The sequence below is a fragment of the Panthera onca genome, chromosome C2 (genome assembly GCF_046562875.1).
Source record: "Panthera onca isolate mPanOnc1 chromosome C2, mPanOnc1 haplotype 2, whole genome shotgun sequence".
NCBI lineage: Eukaryota > Metazoa > Chordata > Mammalia > Carnivora > Felidae > Panthera > Panthera onca.
In genome coordinates, this window is record NC_138347.1 from 150,830,640 (window position 1) to 150,848,512 (window position 17,873).

The window sequence follows — 17,873 nt, forward strand, 5'->3', positions numbered from 1 at the left end:
GGACGAGCCCAAGGAGCTGAGCTTGTCTACCAGAGAGTTTCCCTGCTGCCTTGTGGTGTATACCACACTAGCCTGGAAGTCAGCAACTGGCCACAAATCCACATCCAGCAACCTCTTTTCAGCTCACTCAACAGATTTAACACACATAGCAATTCGTCTTAACTTCAGTTTGCTTTTCTTTAGCTTTGGCTTATGTCTTTACCTCACCGGAACCTTTGAAGACTTGGTCAATGGTGATTCAGTCTACATTCAGCAAACGCATTCCGAATGCCTACTATGTGCTGGGCCCGTGCTGGCCACTGGAGCCCACAGGTGGGAGTGAAAACCATGCCGCTCTGGGGAAATTCTCTGGTGGTGGAGGGACGTCATCTTGACACATGGGGTACCACACACACACGTGAGCATTTGATGAGACTCAGGGGGAGCCCTCGCCTAGTTCGTCGGATGGATGTTGTCAGGAAAGAAAGAGGAATCGGTGATAGCTGAGTAGAATCTTAAAGGATAAAGTCCTGGAGATTATCGGGATATATGTCCAGTGTTATTTGAGTGTTGAGAATTGTATTAATGATACACGATGGTCCCAGAGTTCAATAAACACTGTAGTCGTACGCACAGAGATCTGACATCAGGAGATGTAGTACCATGAACGTAGATGAAAGCATCATTATCAAAAGCCACGAGAGCTTCAAAACTAACTTAAGTAATATTTGGCCCTGTAATATTTACATAATATTAAGTGCGTCAACAAATAGTTACATCTCTAAAGAAAAATGAGTCTGTGTTTTCAGTCTACAGAGGATCGAATCATCCCTGCTCTGTTATAAACTTAGAGGTTTCCCCCATGTATTGATTTTAATGTCAGTCTCCATGAGAGCTGGAACAATAGATGTTAAGTTGGGGTCTCGGCTAACACGGGTCTGTGGTTGGCCTCTGGGGATCCCTGATACTGTTTTCACACTTCAGTTTCCATGCACAATTTTCTAGGGAGAGGGTTACTGGCCTTCATCAGATTTTCACTGGCATCCATGGCCCCAAAAGACTAAGAAACAAGGAAAAGAATAAATAATCCTACTTCCTGATAAGACAACAGTAGACAGATACACGTTACTCGAATATGAAATAGCAAACTTCCAGTTGAGATCAAAGGAAGGGGGAGAAGTGTAGTCGGTTTCCAGAGTCTGTTGGGAACCTGGACAGAAGGTTTAGAGAAGATGAGAAGGGCTGCAGAATGTCCAGCCTGAAGACTATATTCTTGTACCTCAAAGGGACCTTGAAAATGAAAATGTTGGACGGTGACTCAAACAGATTACCAGGAGCATTATGAAGACAGTGGAGAATTCTAAGAAACTTTGGCGACTCGAAAAATAAAATAATCATAGAATGGAATTCCTGAAGGGCAAGCTGGATAACATAGCAATATGCGTATCTGGGCATAAGACATTTTATAGAATCAGTTAAAAATCATAATTGCCTTCCACTGGTGCTTTTTCTCAATCCCGCCCACTCCACTTTATAGGTCGGCATTGGTATGTATAATGGGATGACATTACTTTGAAAATAAGAAACTAATGTTTTTCAGTTGCCATTAAAACAACACTCCTTCGCACTTCCTTTTTCTTAGCCAAGCCTAAGCATTTTACCCAGGGGAGAAGAGTGTAGATCCAGAATGGAAGGATCATGGATCAGCTCACTCCACCACCTCTTTGACATGGTGATAATGTAGAAAGCCAGATTTTATGGAAAGAGAGAAGAGCCTTCTAGAGACTCAAGTTCCCTAAAGTTCAAATGCTGGATTTTGCTTGCTCCTCAGTTGGGGGCCAGGGAGAAGGAGCCTCACAGGCTGCCTGTGGCCTCTCACCCTTTGGACCGTATTAATTTGGGGCTGCTGTGCCAGGGTTGAATCAGACCCAGAGGAAGGGCCTCAGAGGGACCTGAAGGGGCTCCTGGTCTCCCCGAGCTCGTGTGTGGTGCAGAGAGCATCCAGGAGCCGGCTGGCAGAAGATCATTGGTGGTGCCGGAAGGTGAGCTTAGTAGCGTTTCCTCAGGTGGGAAGGAAGCGGCTGACTTGGGGCTGGACAGCCGGGTCCCAAGGGTGATGACAGTGACGGCCACAGGGGAGGGGGGGCGGCCCGAGGGAGAGATACTGGGTTCTGACCAGGCACACAGGGAACAGACCACCGGTTCTCAAGCCTTAGGACGTCAGCGGGGTGGGAATGACTTCGTGAACAGGGACCCCCTCACTGAAGAGACCTGCAAGGACCCAGAGGACCCTGCTGAACTCTAAGATGGCCATGCAGCCACAAGGACACAGAAGCTCCCCCACAGGTGCCCCAAGATGGCAAAAGTGGAGAGAGTGGAGGGGTTGGAGGACTGATTATCTACCTAGAAGAGGAAAGACCATTTTATTTATTTATTTATTTATTTATTTATTTATTTATTTATTTAGAGAGTGGAGGAGGGGCAGAGAGAGAGAGGGGGGGAGAGAGAGAGAGAGAGAGAGAGAGAGAGAGAGAGTATCCCAAGTAGGCTCCATGCTCAGTGCAGAGCCTGGTAAGGGGCTTGATCTCATGAACTGTGAGATCATGACCTGAGTTGAAATCAAGAGTTGGACGCTTAACCAACTGAGCCACCCAGGGGCCCCAGGAAAGACAGTTTTAAAGAGAGCAATCACAAGAGGCAAGGTGTTCTTGGATTGGCTACGCAGCGTGGGGAGGCAGAGAAGGAAGGCTAAGGCAGTTATAGAAGGACACAAGGTCACCTTTTCCTTGCACACTTCAATTTAGCGCGTGGAACCCGGAGACCCCGGCTAAGTAAGAAAGTGATGGGGATGTGAGAGTGGGGGGCCGGAACTGGACAGCTGTGGCTGTGCACGTTAGCGTGGGTGAGCAGGGAGCTGGGCACAGGGCACGCGGGGTCTCACTCACGTGTCCTGACGATTCCCTGCGTATCCACGAGGGCCCTGAGGTTGAGCAGGCTGTCGGAGGTCATGTGACCAGACAGCCTGACCCTGAAGGCCACGCTCTTGCCATTTTTCCAAGACAAGGCCAGATGCTCCGGATGAAGCCACGCTCATTAGAGAAAGACGGCAGAACCACAGAATAGGGACAGAACCCGACAGGCAAAGGATTTAATCTCTTTCATGAAGCACAAGCGTAAATGGGGGAGAAGATACTTTCTCTGGAAGCTTTCTGGAGATGCCTACCTTCAGATTTCCTTAGAGGATAAAGTGTTCTTACCTCCACTCACCCTTGTGATCTGTCTTTATGCACCCTGAAATCCTGCCTGCTTTAATTTAAAGCAGTTTTTCTCCTATTACGCCTCTCCATCGTCCTTATCAAAATTCTCCACATGTTTGAAGGGAAGCAATGTCAATGTCTTCTAGACTGAGCAACCCCGGTCCCAGGAACGCTTTTTCACAAAGCCCGTCTTTCATCTGCCAGGTCATTTGAGGGAGAGGTGGGAGGCTTAGCATTTTCTCCACCTTTGAAAAAAACCCGGCTAAAGGATTACTTTCACATGTTAGGTATCAGCCTTCGTTGACTATATCCCAGGTTCTCGTGGTTCTCTCTGTTCCTGCTGATGAAAAATACTGAACCTGACCTAAAAAAGCAGTTCTGCGGCTTGCTTTTAGGTATTCCAGTGAACTTCAGAGAAGGGGCCTGGCTTACAGGTGCACCCGCCCTGGGACTACCATGCGTGGCGAATGCACGTACTTTTCCTTGCAGATGCCCTGGCAGAGTTGTTCCAGAAGCCGGAGAAGAGAGAATGAGCCTCAGCGCTGGCTGGCTCTACCGTCGGCCTGTTTCTTCTGAGGACTCGGACGATTTCCATCTCTGGTGCCTTAAGGCAGAGGTCTGTCCTCTCTCGACGTACTGCCACTAACCTAAAACCAGTTTTGCTCACAGGCTGTGCCCTGGTGATCAAAGCATTTATTTTTCTTGTAACTGGTGTGATAAGAACAGTCACACAGCTACACACCAAATCCCTGGCCAACTATCATGGTTAAAATGGGAACACATCACCTGGAATCCTATCAAATTGAATACGATCATCTATTTCTTCCTGCCTCTGTGAGAACCCCTTCACATGGAAGGACCTGGGTTTGGCCGGTGGAACTGTATGGAAGGCAGATGCCGGCCCCAGCTGCTGCGGATGCATTTGGTGAAGGAGGCTGTGAAAACTTAGCACCTACATACTGATCCGAAAGGCTTAATTTTAGCTTTTACGATTACAGGTCCGTTGTCCTGTATGGATCCCAGGCTGTTTTCTGAGTCTTTCATATTATAAAATTGATTTAAAAACGAACGAACAAGGGGCGCCTGGGTGGCTCAGTCGGTTAAGCATCTGACTTTGGTTCAGGTCATGATCTCCTGATGGTGGGTTGGTGGGTTCGAGCCCCGCGTCAGGCTCTGTGCTGACAGCTCGGAGCCTGGATCCTGCTTCAGATTCTGTGTCTCCCTCTCTCTCTCTGCCCTTCCACCCTCTCACTCTCTGTCTCTCTCTTAAAAATAAACATTAAAAAAATTAAAAAACAAAAACAAAAAACCAAATGAACAAAACCTGAATCTAATCTGGGGCACATCTCCCTCTCCCAGAACAGAAAATCATTCCCTGACTGATGGGCTCTTCTGCTCGTCTGTGTTCCCTCTCTTTATAATCTCCTCTCTGACGGAATTAGACCATGCTGTTTGTTGAAAGGGCCAGAATGATGGCAGTTCCATATAAAACAGCTAGAAAATCACTCGCCTGGGCTTCTCGGGTCAGTATTTACTCGAGGGACGGGCATCTGAGACACAATCATTTGTGTATTTTTTCATACTGACCACAATTGGTCTATTGCTTTGTAGAGAAATCTGTTAGGAATAAAGCATCATTAACAGTGGATTTCATCTTTTTTTTTTTTTCTCTGACTCTCCATTGCAATTGAAGGGAGACTCTAAGTTCTGTGACCTTTGGATTCTGATGGCCATTTAGACTTGGACCTTAATGCCAGCACGAGAGTCAGAATGGTTAGGAAGAGTCTCCTAAAAGTGAGGACATTCAGGGCAGGGATTGGGGTACGGGGACTGAGGTATGTTCCAGATCCCCCTCTTTTCACTGGTTTCTAAGACTTGCTAATGTTGAGTGAGTTAGGTTCAGGTCCAAGCCATTTGGAATAGAGAGGCCAACATTTTCCTCCGCGGAAAAGTTAGCATGGTTGGATTGCCACAAAGAAGTAAAGGTCTTAACTGATAATTAGCCCTGGTATTTGATATCTGCCCCAAATAAAGACTACATTTTAACTTATTGCAAACCTAATGTCATCATTTTTGGTGGATGATTCTTACTTAGCGTCTAATGACTCCTGATTAAAAATCCTCCACAGCAGGACTTCTCACCCAGTGTCTGTGGAGCCTCAGGGAAGCTCCTGCTCCCCAAACTCCTTGACATTGGATGTAAACCTTTGAGTGACTGTGTTTATGCGCCACCGCCCCCCACCCCCTTTAGCCCTCCGCTGCCCCATGTAACACACACTGGGGAGAGGAGTCTGTGTTCATCAGGTTCTCAATAGGGCCTATGACACAAACATATTTAAGAATCACCATTATTCAGCAAGTGTCTCTCCTTGTTTTCTAGACCTGTTCTCTGCAGGGAGGTTACCTTGGAGGGCACACCCAGCAGTCCTCATGTTCAAGGGGAATCATTTGCCAGATACTTAAGATTTTGCTCCTGTTGAGGGGGGGTATTGGTCACCCCCATTCGGAACTGTTTCCAGGTTATTATTTGTTTTTACTTAGGCTGTTGTGTAGGTGGGAGTAAGGGACAAGGGCAGAGGCCAGCCCTGTCTCAGAGCTGTTCTGCTTTCAGTTATATTATATATTGTCTTCTCCTTAAGTTTGCATTTCAGGCAAAGTTCCATGCCTAAAAAGGTCTGAAAATCAATGGCGAAGGGGCGCCTGGCTGGCTCGGTTGGTAGAGCGTGCGACTCTTGATCGTGGGGTTGAGTTTGAGCCCCACATCGGGTGTGGAGCCTGCTTTAAAAAAATAAATAAAATATTAAAAAAAAGACAATTGGAGGTGAAGAATTGGGGGCAGGGTGTGGGGATTACCACCCTTTGGTCTGTGTACTGGAGGCAATTCAAATTCAACTGGAGTAGACTGAAGGGCCTGCTTGGGGGATATTCTCTTGGCACACCTCAGAGGGAGGTGCACCTGTTGGGTGCCTCGGTGTTCTCGGGATGCGGGGGGCGTCACACTACCCCCAATACCCGTCGGTCTTGTTAGCACTTGTCAGAGAGCACCCCCTTGAATTCGGAACTTAACAACGCTCACGAACCAGGGCTTGGGGTGGGGGCAGCCATCCACTCCTCCACATATCCCGAACTGAATCCCGAACAACCTGGACCAGCAGAGGTTGGTGTATTTGGCCCCTGATAGACTGACTTGATGGAACTGTGCCCTCGGTGATATACTGGTTCATGCTGAGGGACACTATGAGGAGCAGCCTCCAATGTGTGTGCTTGTTTGGAGGCATTTATAGCAAAGGGTGATACATCCTGCCTTCTCTCCATGAGGACCCATGGGATAAATTTCTCATGGATCTCAGCTCCAGGAGCAGCCCGCTTTAAGGAATGGATTTACTGTTCTAATATGGTTTCCCTGACTCAGCAAGCTGTTCGCATCATTCTCTTCCTATTGTCTTCTGGAAAGCTCAGAGCCAAATTTTTGGTACTGTTAGCCTGTGATTAGGAACCTCACTGCATCCGTATTGGGAACTAACATGACTCCTAGCTTCATTTATTTTTCCTATCCTGATTTCCCCTTTGTCCTACTTTTCTTATATTTTCATTTTATTCTCTTCTGTTTACATTTATAGAAACCACTTTAAATTCTCTCCGTAGCAAGGCATAAACACGCAAAAATAAAGGAATATTTACAGATTCTTAGTTATAAAGGATTACTAGCTTCTCAATGTGGCGAGATTCTTAAAATGTCTTTTGAGAATAACTGGGACCTAGCACGCTAGACAAGGGGGCAAATTTCTCCCAAGGAAACAAGGTTCACTAATGAGTACAACAAAACGTGAAACCTCAGAGGAAACTGAAAACAGCAGCCCCTGCAATCCTGACGTCTCCATCAATGAAAAATTAACTAGCAGGTTTCCATTTTAAAATGGCATCTGGCAAACATCATTCTACAGCTTCTCCAAATTTTCCACCAGAACTGTGTGGGAAGATGCAGATAAGGGTGAAAACTTACGTAATGAAAAAGGAATGGAAGTCGGCTCATTACTGGTAAATGGATGGGAACAATTTTCACTAAGTACAAAGCCCAGGGAAATGAACTGGAGAGAAAAAAAAAAAATGTTTGCGGAGGCCTGTCCACTCTCTCCCTCTCCTCAGTGGTCAGGATAATTGGTTGCCCTCCTACCAAAGAGTACCTCCTCCTGGTTCAGAGTATAAGATAAATGCTCACAATAAAACAAAACAAAACAAAACAAAACAAAACACAACACAACACCAGACAAACAAAAGCACATTATCCAAGCTGTTGTGGTATTGGCCATTTGAAACATCCAGAGATAAGCCCTACTCCTAGTCCTTTTACTTCCTCCTTGTTTTATAGCTACTTAGGAAGTATCTTCTTCAAACATTCAAGTGGGCGGAGGAAAGAGCTCACCATGGTGCCATGTTGCCTCCTAGGAGGTATGGTCATGAAATATAAAGCACCAGGGGCAGAGACTATAAAACCATGTAGAAACATAGAATGATTTTTGTTCTTTTCCATTCATTCATTTGTTCATTCATTCAACATACATATATATATTGTAGGTTCTTAGCCATTTGTCCAAAGAAACATAAAGCAAGACAATGCGAGTAGGAGAAAGCTTGTATCTTAAGCTAGCAGAGGGGAAATGGTTTGAGCATGTTAGATACTGGTAAACAATGCAGTGGAGACAGCATTATTCTCATTTAGCGATGACTAACAGAAACACGTTAACATGGAACTTATGGAAAAATACTGCAGAGCAAAGGAAACAAAAGCTAGCTCAGAGGCATCACGTAAATTTCACTAACAAGTAGGGCACCATGTCTGATGGTGGTTTTGCATTTTCATTAGGGCATAATAATACAGAGTCTCAATGAAGAGGTATAGAAAGTTATGAGGGCTAAGCACCCAGACTAAAAGGCAAGGCAGTAGCATGAGATAAAATGGGGAGACTGCTGATGCAAAAGAATCCCGAAAGACTGCAGGCATGGCAGCAGGATTAGAACTCATATCTGACAATGGTAATAGCTGAATTAACCCTGGGAACACAAATGAGTGACGGGGAGGACAAACTTGGGAAGGTATTCTAGAGGCTGAGAAAAAGATCAATAAGAGAAGGGGAAAACAATAAGAGAGGGCTGCAGACATGGAAGATAGAGAATCAAGATTCAGCATAAGAACTACAGGTGAGCTGGAAGAAGTAAGAATCAAAATGGCAGAAGAAAACACTAGAGTTGGAACAATACTTAAGTGTGTAGGAAAAAAGGTCTTTGTATTATGTGCAACAGCATGAAATGAGTAGACACTACCGTTCTGGCAAACTGTTTGCTCTTTAAAGATAACGGCGAACCAAACAAACGTCTAAGAGAAGAGAAAATCGTTACACATAAAGGAAAAATTAGGATGTCTTCAGGCGTCTATTCACTCCAAGGCTAGAGATGGTGAAATACCTGTTGCAGGGCTTTGGAGGGAAAGTGATCCAGCCGCATGGATTTCATCCCATCCGTGGACATCAGGGGTTGGGGTTCCAGAGGTCAGAGAATGTGCTCAGCAGTCTATGGTAACAGATGACAGAGCGACTCCATGTGCTACGTTATGTGTGAGGTGAGACTGGAGGCTGGGGGTGCAGTTAGAGAATGTGGGACAGGACTTCTGCCCTCAATGGCTCTACCTGCTGATCAGGGCTGGCGACGGCAGGGGTCCAGCAGGGGGTGGAGCCTCCAGTACCCGCTGGTGTGTCTTCCAGGGAGTCGCCAGAGTCCGAAGAGACAGAAAGTAAGAAAACCACAGAAGCATGAAGACGACAGTAGAAAAGAGTGGGGAGTTAGGGGAATGAAGCCTGACGGACAGGAAGGCAAAGGAACATGAGCTTCTGAGGCACTGCCTTGTCTATCTTGCTGACGTACACAACATTGTGCCTGTGTACATGGTGTTTCTCCTCAACAGACAGATAATATGTGTTCTTTTCAAACACACAAATGAAACAGTCATGAAAACTGGCCATGGACCGGGCCACAAAGGAAATCCCAACAGCAAAATCACATAAGCCATATTTATTGTTCACAATGCTATAAGACTAAAACAAAGAGTAAAAAACAAAGCAAAACCAACCAGAAAGTTATCTACTCTTCTGATTACCTCTTCATTTTGATTGAAAAGAGAATCACGTTGGGAATGATAATTTACTTGCAAAAGTTTGACGATGGGTACACTACATTGCCTACGGGATACTAACAAAGCTGACTTGAGGGAAATTCATTATATATACACGCATATATACACACACTATATATTACATTATATATAATGAATATATATATATATAGATTATCATTTTATTAATTGATCTCAAGGTTTTTTTGTTTTGCTTTTATATTAATTTTTTCATTTTACTTTCTTGTCTTCTGATATATTTCTAATATATATTTTCTACAGATTCTAATACATAAAATATTTCACGTATAAAGTTCACTTTTAAAGCTGTGGGCAGACCTGGATAGCTTTATAGGTGAATTCTTCCAAACTTTCAGAAAATTGTCAAGTCATATAAAGCGTTCTAGAAAATAGTAAACAACAGAGAGTCTTTGTCAAGTCATTAGTACAACTTGACAGCAAAGCTGAACAAGGAGGCATGAAAATGGAAACCTGCGACCAGAAACCAGTTTTTGTACAAAGGAACCAGGATCCAGTAAGATTTATGCAGCAAATGAAAAGATGTTTCAGAATTAAGCACTCTATTAATGGGACTTACAAACATCAACAGGAGAAAAACTATAGGATCATTTCAAGGGATGGCAGAAAGCAGTTGATAAAACTCACATTCCTGATTTAAATCATTGAGGGAGCCAGGAACAGACAGATGCTTCTCTGTCTTGGAATATCTACTAAAGGTACAGGAGGTAACTTACTTAACCATATCTACTAAGCATAGAGGAGTCGCCACTGAAAGCAGATGGCTAAGGACCGCAGCAAGATAGACACCAAATGCTGGGTGTCACTACTCCTTCGTACTATAGCGCACGATTGTCGCCGGGCCATAATACGAGCAAGAGAAATAAGTGTAAGTCATGGAAAAAACCATAAAAATGTCCTTCCTTGTGGACAAGATGATCATCTACCAGGAGTCGCTAAAAGAACCATGGGAAAGACTATTAGGACTAAGAATCTATTAGGGCTGAGTTATAAAATTACAAACATAAAGTCAATAGTGTTCTATACACCGTCAGAATTCAGAACAGGGAATGGATAAAAGAGATCTTAGGGGCACCTGAGTGGCTCGGTCGGTTGAGCGTCCGACTTCGGCTCAGGTCATGATCTCACGGTTGGTGGGTTTGAGCCCCGCGTCGGGCTCTGTGCTGACAGCTCAGAGCCCGGATCCTGCTTCGGATTCTGTGTCTCCCTCTCTCTCCGTCCCTTCCCCACTCACACTCTGTCTCTCCCTCAAAAATAAATAAACATTAAAAAAAAATTTAAAAAGAGATCTCAACCACAATGTCAATAAAATGTACATAATTAAAAACTTCTTCACAAAAAGAGGAGAGCTTTGAAAAAAATCTCTAAAACTTGACAGAAAGTAAATGAATAGAGACAAGGAGGACACCGTTGGATGGGGAGCCTCAGTATTATGCAGACACACATTTTTTTCCAAATAGATAAATGCATTTGGAGCAATCCAATCAAAACTTAAAATTTTCTTCAACTGGAAGAGAAGATTGTGAAAAATCACTTATGTGAGTAAAGGCCTGAGACAAGTTGAGACACTTTATAAAAGATCCTCGGCAAAAACCACCACGAAGGGAAGATCATCTACCGGATAGCAAAGTACGTTATGATGTTATTACAGTGAAAATAAAGTTGTATCTGTACATGAATGGACTTCTGCGTCAGCGAAGAAAATAGAGCATAAGGAAACCAGGCTCGTGGAAATAAAAGAAGGTTCATATATGTTAAAGGGGACACCTGAGGCCAGCAGATAAAGGATGAATTATTTAATAATGATTTGGTGACAAATGCTTCATTTGAAGAAAAATAAGGTCAGATCTTACCACGTATCATCCGGAAAAGCAAAGAGCAGAGAGCCACTGAAGGCCTAACCGTAAGTTACGCTACTCAGAATTGTCCCGGCATGGTGCAAGTGACAACAAAAAGGCTGACTTTTGTTGAACTTATTATTGTTTTAAAATTCTCTACCGGAAGTGCACCCTTCCTGCTTGCGCCCTGAACACACTGTTCCCTCTCCCATGCTCCGCCCCCTCTCCAGGGACCACCTGGAGGCAATCTTCTGCAGGCACTGCGTGGAGATGTGCGCTGACATTTCTATCACTGTGAATAGCAGGTGGCGAGAGAATATGGAGAGTAAAGGCCCGTTTTGCTAAAATACAGATCGCTTTCCAGAACTGTATTTCTTAAAAAAAAATTTTTTTTTAATGTTTATTTACTGAGAGACAGAGAGAGACAGAGCATGAGCAGGGGAGGGACCGAGAGAGACGGGGAGACACAGAATGTGAAGCAGGTTCCAGGCTCTGAGCTGTCAGCACAGAGCCTGATGCGGGGCTCGAACTCACAAACTGCGAGATCATGACCCGAGCCAAAGTCGGACGCTCAACCGACTGAGCCACCCAGGTGCCCCCAGAACTGTATTTGTAAACGTACTCTATGTGTACGAATGCACAAACACAACTGCAGTTATTCTGGGGGACGTGGCAGGGATTTAGATGGTGGTCAAGGGGGACTGTATTTGTACGTTCACAACTTTTTTACACTACATTCATTTATTTATGTTAAATATAAATTTGCATAGTTAAAAAGCATGCAGTTAAAATACTACACATATATATACATGTATATATATATGTACACACACATATAAGATCTAACCTTATGAAATATATCTAACCGTATAAAATACATATTTATTTATATTAAATATAAATTTGCATAAAAAGCATGCAGTTAAAAATACTATACATATATATACACGTATATATATGTTCACGCATATATACAAAAGATTTCATACTTTTCTCAAAAAATGATGCATCCCTCAGTATTAGAGATGTGTGTGTGTGTGTGTGTGTGTGTGTGTGTGTGTGTTTATTTTTATTTTTATTTTTATTTAGTTTTGTTTTTGAGAAGACAGAAGAGAGACTTGCCCTAGTAAACTAAGAGGGAGAGCTAGGAGGGCCAGTTTTGAAGTCTCTTTTGGTGCAACACCACTGCCACCTACTGGGGAGGAGAGGACACTGCAGGGAGGCAGAAGCGACGCTGGTCCCAAGCGCTCTTCTGCCGGTCCTGCCTTCTATTAATGCCTTGCAAATATTGCCACCGGAAGACAACTTTCAAGCCACTTCAGAATAAATAGGAAGCTTCATGCAGCCAGCTGTTGTGGATACGAGGCATTTGATACCTGCCTGTGAGTCAGGCCGACTGCCCTCAAGAACATCCCTTCAGGTAAGTCACCCAAAGTCTCTGTAGGACAGTCTCCACTTGAGCTAGACAATAATGGTCTGGTGTTACAGAGGAGCAAATGAGACCTTGGAGCAAAGAAAGGATGTTTTCTAGGGGATACATTAGCAGCTCAGGCAGGACCGCTGCCAGATTCTGTGACCCGAGGGCCTCTGAGTCCCCAACGATCTTCACCACGGGGTCTCTCAAGAGCAGGGATCTGGCTGATGCATTCCCAAGAGGGCACTGTCGGAGCCACTGGTGATGTCCCAGCCTGTATCCGCTGGAGGTACCTGAGTTGCCTGAAGTCCTGAGGGATAGTTTCTGGCTACTGATAGTTTCCCACCTCAGACCTGGGTGTCTCTGCCTGCAGGATTTCTCCAGAAACTGCTTGTGTCTCGAGTTAATTCTCTCCTGGGTGGGGCCACTCTCTACCAATGGGAGACGGGAGACTGTGACTAATGCTCCTGTCCTCAGGGGGGAGGCGTGTCCCATGTGGCTTCTCAGTGGGTCCCTGCTGGAGAGCACAGCCTCAGTAGTCAGCCTTAATAGGCCTTTCTCGCCACCCTGGCTCACTCTTGGGGTTCCTGGGATCTCCTCCCACCTAAACCTGCATCCAAATCCTTGACTCAGCGCCTGCTTTTGGTTAGACACAAACTAGGAATGCAGAGCACGGTGGCTAAGGGCTACTGGCAAAGCAGTGAGGTTCCAGAAGTGGGTGTGCTTTCTCTAGGAGTGTAAAAGGTCAACCCGACAGTAATGTGAGCCTACAGAAGGCAGGGGCAACCTAACTAGATTCTTCCATTAGACTCTCAGTTTCAAATGCAACCCATTGTTTTCATGAAGTCATTTCAATTCTCCGGGCCACCTGTGTCGCTTTTCAGTTTAGAAAATATTGAGATGAGAGCGGGCTCCACAAAGTTCCACGTTCAGTTGGCCGCGTCGCGCTTCGCCGGGAAGAGGCAAGGGAGGGGCAAGGGCACAGCGTGATCCCAGCACAGAGTTGCGAGCGAGCAGGGTGTCTTTGGAGAATACAGAATTAATCTGGTTGGGGGTGCACGAACTACCTGACGTTGTACGTAAAATGACATTCGAGTGCATGCCTGTGTGTATGTGTATGTGTGTGTGTATTTGTGTGTGTGTCAGGTGCGTGAGTGTGTGTGTGTACGAGTGCATTTTTCCAGGTAGAGAGTCCGTAACTTTCATCACAGAGTCTCAAAGGAGGCTCATTCATGTTGGCAAGGCCACTGAAGACACGTAGAGGGGGTGTGAGGTGGACGAAAGAATCACAGAATGTGAGTAAACTGTGGCCTAAGCTATCATACTGGAATAATATTTACTGAGCCCTCTGTCTAGGACAGAGCTCGGTTCCTTATAAACCTCACCTTTTTCGTGCATCAGAACCGTTCTTTGAAATGGCTGGTAAAATCATCTACATTTACAGAGGAAGGAACTGAACCCTCGCCCAAGGACACACAGCCGGATTTGAAGCCAGGCAGCCTCACTCTAGACCCCATACCTTTAACCCTAAGCCAGCGGCCCTCACGCTTCGGTCCAGCAGACTCACCAGGAGAGCTGGTTCCAGCAGATGCCGCACCACGTCCCCAGGGTTTTTGGGTGGGGCGGCGCCTGAGAATTTGCATTTCTAACTTGTTCCCAGGTGGTGCTGACGCTGATGGTCTGGGGGCAACACTGCAAACCCACTTTGACCTGTCGGCGCTCGTCTCCAGAGAGGAGGTCATGGAACCCCAGAGAGGTGACGCGAGCTGTCTGGGCCACTCAGCTACCTCCCAGCAAACCAAGGTGAGAATCTGGGTCTGTGAATTCTAAACCCAGCCCTCTCGGCACCAGTCATGCTGGCAGAAGGGCACCTCTTGCTGAGAAGCGTGTACATGCACCTGCAGGCAGCTGGTTTTATTACCTGATGTGCATCCAGCCCCTGGCAATGGGCGTTGGGAGAAGACAACTCCTCGCTCGGCTCCTCTGAGCCCACACGGGCCCTTCTCCACCTCCTGGCCTTCCGGTCCGCAGCCTGGGGCATCTCCTCGGGCTCGCTGCTGTCCGAGGTCTCCCTGCTGGCTGCCTGGGGGTTGAAGTTCACGTCCAGCTCTCCCTGCAGGCGTATCTTCTCCGCGGCGGGGTCCCTGGGGGCCTTCCTCTGCAACCAGGACAGTCTGGCCCGGCGCCCAGCTTCCCGGGAGGAGCCCGCAGAGGACGTCTCTGAGTCGGAGCACATGGCCTCGGGGTTGGGAGAGAGCCCGGAGGAGGCGGAGGTGGCCGAGGGGCCTTGGTCCGAACCCTGGGCCTGTGTGGGCTGAGGCTGGGGGCTCCTGGGCAGGCCTGGGGGCCGCGGGCACAGCGTGCTCAAGGCCTCACTCCAGTCAAAGTCCTCCTCACTTTCGGAGCCCATCTCCTCGTAGGCAGATGTCACGCGGGAGGCTGCCTCCAGGGCCTGGAACGTGCCACTCTTGGGCTTGGCCAGCAGGCGGGTGGGCGGCAGAGCGCCATCTTTCAGGGCCACCCAGTTCCCGTCGGGGCTCTGCAAAACCGCGGCCAGGTCTGCGGGTGGGAGGAGAGAAACCAGAGAGGGCTGTTATCACCTGACAGCAAGGTGAGGCTGCTGTCTCTTCCCCACGACCGGCTTGTGGGGGTCCTTGGATCGGCGGACTCTAGGAAGTCCACGAGACCACGCCCCTTTAGCAGAGCTGAAGGTCCCCAGGAAGTCCCTCGAGGCCCCAGTCTCCACAGATGGGGAGAAACTCAGAGATCAGGCTTCCATTGCACATATACCTGGGTAGTTGGTCACCTCGGCCTCCTCAGAATGGCCCCCCCTCCTCCCCTAGGCCGGCTGGGCACAGAAGAGGTGAAGGGAGAGCTACTGTTGGCAACCCCGGGTCTGGCCTTTTGCCCGTGGGCCATGGTTTCCCCTGGTTGGATGGGAGATGATTCCATCACCCTCCCTGGCCTCCCTCGAGGTTAACACACCCTGCCTGCCCTTGGCACTTGGACAGATCTCACCAATCACAGCCTTGTGAGAAGGCATATATGAAAGAAGATAAAGGCATGCACACACACACACACACACACACACACACACTCCAGACTCTGTCCAGGTTCTTGCTAACATTTGGTCTCTGGCCCCAGTTCCTGACACAGGGCTCCTAAATTAAATCCCTTGGAATTTCCTGGGTTCTGGGAGCATCTTTTATGCTAAGGAGGTGACTCTGGGGGACTCCAGGATGGGACTGAACACCAGAAAGGCCAAGCCATGAGTAGAAACTTAGGGCTGTCGGCCCCACCCCCACACTCCAGAGAAGGAAGAAGGGCTGGAAAATGAGTTGATAATTGATTGTGCCTACAGAATGAGGCCTCCATAAAAGTCCCCGAAGTAGGGGGTTCTGAGAGCTTCCCGGTCGGCACGTCCATGTGCCTAGAGAGTGGCACACCCCAGCTCCTCGGTGCTCAGGACCCTCCAGGGCCTCACCCTATGTACGTCTTCATCTGCTTGTTCATCTGTGTCCTTTATTACGGACATAAGTACTTCCCCGAGTTCTGTGAGCCGAGCCGTTCCAGCAAACTACTGCACCTCGGGAGGAGGTCGTGGGAACCCTGAGTATAGCTGGCTGGTCAAAACGCGAGTGACAACTTGGGACTTGCGATTGGTATCCGAAGTCACGCAGTCCTGAGCCCTTGGCTGCGGGACTGGGGCTCACTCCAGGGAGACAGGGTCAGCATGGAGTTGCAGGATACCCGGCTGTGGTCAGCGAGTTGGTTGATATGGAAAAACCCCACACATCTGGCCCCAGAAGCGTTCCGTGTGGGTCGTGGAGGAGTGAGGGTTTGTTCCTGTTCCGCATGTACGTTTCTCTTCAACTCAGGGCACGTGCCCCATTCTGAAGAGGATCTGAGGGAGAAAGCAGTTGGTATCCCCAATCCTACCTTGCAGATGGGGGAACAAAGGTAGGCAAGGCTACGTAACTTGTCAAAGGTCCCAGAGCCCATAACGGGCCGAGTCGGGATGAGGGGCCTCTCTACCCAAGGCCAAAGCAGCCCTGCCTTACAGCCTGTGCTGTGGAAATCCTTGGTCAGCTGTGAGGCTGGAGAGGTCCTCAGTTCAGGGTCATGGTCTGGATTGGCCCTCAGCTAGGCTCAGTTTTGCTCAGAGCATCTGTGATGGCTGCTGACTGGGGCCCCGAGGGTTGATCTGCACGCCAGGGGGTGAAAGTTGCCTTGTCTTATTTTTGCCAAAGCCTAAAAGGACAGCGTGTCCTGCCCATGTGCCTGGGGACCATGTACACGGTCCTTCTCAGCCCTGAGTACCTGGCAGAGCTCACCGGCCTTGGGCACAGCAACTGCCACCAGAAGCTGTTTCCTTTATGAGGAGCCTTACAGGACTCCCTGGAGGTTGGGTGATGAGGATCCTGGGGCTTTGGGGACTAACTTGTGTGTGGACACCAGCTCCTGGGCTTGAGGCCTACAGGGCCACAGCGCTGCTGTGCTGGGACATGGGGGCAGAGTCCTGTCACATGCCACTTAAAACACAGATTCATTTTTACCCATTAGATGATTACTGTCTCATGTAATGAAATGAAGGTTATCAGTATTTCATGGTGTTGTCCACAGAGGACTGCCCTGGCCAGGACCCTGCTTTAGAACTACAGCCTGAAGGGCATTCAGATGTTGGCTGGACATTCTTCTCAGCTCAGAGACCCAGTTCTAATTTAGCCGCCCAGGCTGGCAGGACACCTGAGTTCCCTTTTTTCTCCGGGAGTCAGAACACAGGCCTTCTACATTCTGAGCCCGGTGGCGGCTGATTGGAGTACAGCCCTCCCAGAAGCCTGAGGGCCTGGGTCCTGCCTTTCTCTGGCTGGTTCCGCTATCTTTGGGGTCCCTCCGCACATCTCCATGTGGCAGAGCTCTGGTGACCCCTCAAAGGCCTCACGTCCTAGGCCCCCCTTTTCCTAGAGCACTTGCTTCTCCCCCTGCCCAGATGTGGCCTCCTCCTTCCCCGAGTCCTCCTGGTGTGATAGCCTGTCGGGCTCATTCCATGACCCCATCCATGTTCTGGTAGATCACGCGCATGACCACGCCCTCCCCCCCCCCCCCGGACAAGGCCCCGCGGCTGGGGCTGCATCTCTGACCTCTCCAGCCTGCTCTGCCCCACAGTCAGCTTGTGCAGA

General features: G+C 47.8%; 1 protein-coding gene across 4 annotated transcripts in view; it reads right to left on the minus strand.

The window, feature by feature from the left end:
• Nucleotides 1-17,873, minus strand: part of MYRIP (myosin VIIA and Rab interacting protein) — a 370,438-nt gene that overhangs the window by 52,589 nt on the left and 299,976 nt on the right. For all 4 annotated transcript variants that reach the window (XM_078432453.2, XM_060638342.3, XM_078432451.2 and 1 more), the window contains one exon: nt 14,615-15,252. In XM_078432453.2, the coding sequence (XP_078288579.2) occupies nt 14,615-15,252 (638 nt within the window). The remainder of the gene's footprint in view (nt 1-14,614; nt 15,253-17,873) is intronic.